The sequence below is a fragment of the Lepidochelys olivacea genome (assembly GCF_965140295.1).
Source record: "Lepidochelys olivacea isolate rLepOli2 genome assembly, chromosome: 1".
Classification (NCBI taxonomy): Eukaryota; Metazoa; Chordata; order Testudines; family Cheloniidae; genus Lepidochelys; species Lepidochelys olivacea.
The window spans coordinates 38,331,274-38,335,556 of NC_140411.1; the positions used below are offsets into that span (position 1 = coordinate 38,331,274).

Consider the following 4,283-nt stretch of genomic DNA (forward strand, 5'->3'; position numbering starts at 1 on the left):
ATGCCTCTGCTCCCTCCACCTCATGTGCCAATCACAGTTTGGTGACTAGACTAGATGCTCCCTGCACAGCCTTCTAACCCTATGATTCTATGAAATCAAAGAATTAGACCCTAAAGGTGACATCCAAAATCCATCCCTAGAAGATGCAATTATATGGCAATGCCAGCAATAAGGCAAAGGATTTCTTTAAAGTCTAAGTTCACAGAACTGGTAGCATAAATAATGGTCTAGCCATGAAAATTCTCTGGCCATTTTACTGTACTAACTATTGTGATGAAGTCATTTGGTATTCATGTGACTCAGTATGAGTTCCACTGGGACTCAGTAGCAATTAACTGGAACTTTATTTGTACTTTTTAACTAAAGGCAATCAAGCCACCAAACTTCCCTGGCTGTTGTCCTGTATTTCTCAAGTAAACACACTATATCCTTCCCTGAAAAGTAATCAGATCAAGGAAAGGATAAAAATTACTACAAAACATGTCTTACATTTTCTTCTTTATTCAGGAGAGTACAATGGTGAGCAAATGAAAAGGTTCCACATTTTTCATCTCAGTAGGTTTGTGCTTCTTTTGTCTCTGTTTATGGAGACAGTAACTGTTGGGGGGACAATAACATGTAACAACTACTGAAGATCTTGCCTTGTACATTTTACAGCTGGATTGCCAAAGAATAAAATAATTACATCATCATAGACCCATGTAAAACACACATTATCTCAGGCAACAGGTGTTTTAGAGTAAAAAAAGTTTACATTCTAGATCTACATGAAGCTAATCACACAATTATACAGTAGATGTCACATACTTCTGCAGACACAAACTTAAATGCATTCACGGAATATGCCACAGTCTTTTATTCCTGATAAGATTTCACCAGAATCCACATGAGGAGCACAGTTATGAGGACAATCATGAAGTTGAGGAAAAGCTCTTGCGTGGATCGGTCCATTTTCAAGAATGATCAGAGGAAGCACGGAGGCTAACAGTTGAAGCAAAGGGAAACCCTCAGGGAATCCTCCAAGAGTGTCCTTGAGATCAGCCTCCAGGTCAGAGTCTCTCCTGAAAAAAACACACCAACAGAACAGACATATGAAGCTAAGAAGCCTAATAGGTATGTATATTACTATAAGTAAATGTTATTTCTATTGCTAAAAGTTAGTGTGCACTGCAGAAGTTAAAAAGCAAAGAGTATCTCTACCAGCTTATCACCTTCTTTGATTTCCACCATTTGAGAAAACATGTTCTCAGTGTCACCCCAAAATACATCTATCACATAACAAGCAATCCTTGGAAGTCAGCTTTGACTTGCACCGTTATTTTTTTAAAAACTTCTGCCATATTCTTTTGAAGTGATACTTACTGTAAGCATATTACTATTAAAATTACTAACATTCAAATATTTGTTATTGTATCATTTTAAAATAGCTAGAAATTTTTCTCTGATATTCAAATCTTAAACTCTACATCTCTCTCTCTTCCTCTCTCTCTCTTCATTCCATACTACTAGTTTTACTTTAATACTGCAAGTATAACTTGGAAGAATCACTAAATTCAGCATTTCTTTGCAGTGCTTGGAAGAGAAAACAACTTGAAGGATTTTTGTTATGACTAAAAAGGGAGAGGTGCAGTTATACAGTTTTGTTTCTGAAAAACATCAAAATTCATGGGCTAAAGCTAGTAGATTAAATAGGTTTTCTCTGAACTCTTCTGACTTGTCTGCACTTTCAAGTTGCTACAGTTCTCTTAAATAGTAATGCCTCCTGAGCTATATTCAAAAACTTTTAATCAGCTATTGTTTTTATGTGATTCACTTTAATCACAGAAAGTCCAGATTTGTGTATGTTTCCCTGGGCACACACAGAGAAGTGATAACATTTGTGATGAGTACCCTGTTGCCTAATCCTATTTGTGTGCTGTGTAATAAATATGAAAACTTTTTTAAAAAACAAAGAGAACTAAGCTCTGGGCAAAAAAAGAAATGCAGCCATGCAAACAAACTCTTAAAGGAGAAGCTACATTAGAAAGTAACATCTATGATGAACACAAGAGCAAGGTCAGTATCGTACCATGAAGACGACAGAAGGCTTTAACTGGAAATTGTCTTAGTTTACTAATGAAATATTAAAAGCTCAATATGTGGTAATGCAGTTATGCAAATTCCCCTGTCCTCATGTTGCTCTATCAGCATCATATTTTATTTGTACAAAGGAAAAGTAGATCTAAAAAGGAGCCCATGATTTACCTGACGAGGATAAATGAAATGGTATTGCAGCTTCTGGAACCCTAGGTCAATCAGATACTATTTCTTCCTCAGCTTCTGCCGATCTCCCAGTGCAGTCTGGATTCCCAGTCTCTGTGTTGGAACTAAAGTAGTCGGAGGGAGGAGAGCAACAAGCGTATTGGCAACAAAAGTGATGACATCACCAACTAAATATTTTAAAAAGGCTATGCTGGGCCTCAGGATTCAATTAGGGCTATTTATGCATTTGGGCATATGGATGGATTCGCATATGACCATTTCATTTCTTCCTCTGATGAGTTGCTTTAATGTCAGACATGTACAAACCCTTTGGAACCAACTGGATTTCACAAATGTTTCTTTTGTGCTTCAAGTTCACCAGTTAGTATCTTCATCCGTACTGTAAAAAAAGGTGTTTGAAATACTCCATATTCATTTTCAGGATCTGTACAAGACGCTTTCCAGTCTTTAGAAACTGAACAAAGTCCGGGCTACATTGTTTACTTTACAAGTACAGTCACCTGTTGCTGCCTTACATAGTTATTATAGTCTCTACAACGTCTCATGTTCTTATACATTTAGTTTAAGAGAGAGACAGCTAGAGCAAAATATTTTTGCACTTGGATATGCAGTAATTAAATAAAATAATATTTACTGGACATAAGAATTTGGGAATAAATTAAAGTATTTGAAAATCATGGACAGTTGCATTAGTCATGCCCCATTAACTGCCTCTCCTGCCCTCTGCCTATTAGCCCATTTCCCCGGGGACTTACTCTAACATTCCAACCCCCTGAGCTACTTGAAAGAGTTGCCAGTAAAAAAAATTGCAATAAAATATATTCTCACCAAATGTGGAATTTCTTCCCCTAAATTACACTGCTCTAAAGTCCAGCCAACTTATATTGCCCACCTTACCTTAGCTTTGCTCCTTGGCAGCTGTAAAAATGGACACACATCAACAAAAATATTATTAAAATATAGAAAAGCATTTTTCTCAAATAAATTTGAAAGAGAATAGAACAGTATGACATAATACAGAATTAGGGCAAGATTCTACCATCCTCACTCCACTGGGCCAAATTCAGACACCTCAATTACACTGAATACCTTACTCCACAAATATTTCTATTAAGTCAATGCGACCACTACTGAATAAGGAGCTACCCAGCATGAGTCAGTGTATCAGAATCTGGTTCAAGTTCAGAAGGATATTCAAATCAGTCCCTTGCAATTATTTCCAAAAACTACATATTGTGGATTACACAAATTATTTACAAACTCACATGGCTGTTGTGCATTTAAATTAATAACTTTAATGTTTCACTGACTTTTTGCATTTAATAGCTATTGACTCCCAGTTTGTACTCTATAATTTACTGACATTTCAGAACAAGTAATACAGTTCCATCCAAGTCACACAACTAATCATCAGCCCAGCCCATAGGAGAGGACGGGGGATATGAGAGACCCAAACTATAGTTCCCACATGGCACCAGAGGGAAATGCAGTTTAATGTAGACCTGACTCAAAATGAAACATTTCAGGTCACTTCAACACACTAAAATATTTCGATTAGAGTCAAACCAGCCCAAAACAAAATATTTCATTTTGGTTTCCCAATAGGGAAACACTGAAATTGAAAATTTTTGGCAAAATTGAAATTTTCCCATGGAAAATGTTTATTTGCCAGAAACTATATTTTCCATCAAAAATCATCATTATGATGATAAAAGCAACTCCAGCCACCACCCTCATCTCCACATCTTCTGTGCTGCACACTATTCCTGAAATTCCTTTCCTGATTTGGCCTGCCATCCTTTCTGCCTCTAGACCTGCTTTAAACCACAGTTCCTCTAAGATCTCTATACCTAGCCCTCTCTTCCTCCAAGTGTTAATGAAACACAAAATGTTATAAATGTGGAACCAACCAGTCACATGCTAAACATCACCACTTCTTTTGTATTCCTTCCGTTATTTCTATAGTGTCTAAATAGGATCAGATCCTTCACTCTTATTTGTGTGGTATAGGACTTTACTCA

The 4,283-nt window shown here is 36.7% G+C and overlaps 1 protein-coding gene across 1 annotated transcript; it reads right to left on the reverse strand.

Moving 5' to 3' along the window:
* Nucleotides 1-491: 491 nt before the first annotated feature.
* On the reverse strand, nucleotides 492-2,382 carry SLN (sarcolipin). The gene is made up of 2 exons (XM_084617547.1): nucleotides 2,245-2,382; nucleotides 492-1,061 (listed from the first exon to the last, which is right to left on the reverse strand). The coding sequence occupies exon 2, from the start codon at nucleotides 949-951 to the stop codon at nucleotides 856-858; it is 96 nt and encodes a 31-aa protein (XP_084473673.1). The 5' UTR covers nucleotides 952-1,061; nucleotides 2,245-2,382; the 3' UTR covers nucleotides 492-855.
* Nucleotides 2,383-4,283: the final 1,901 nt, after the last annotated feature.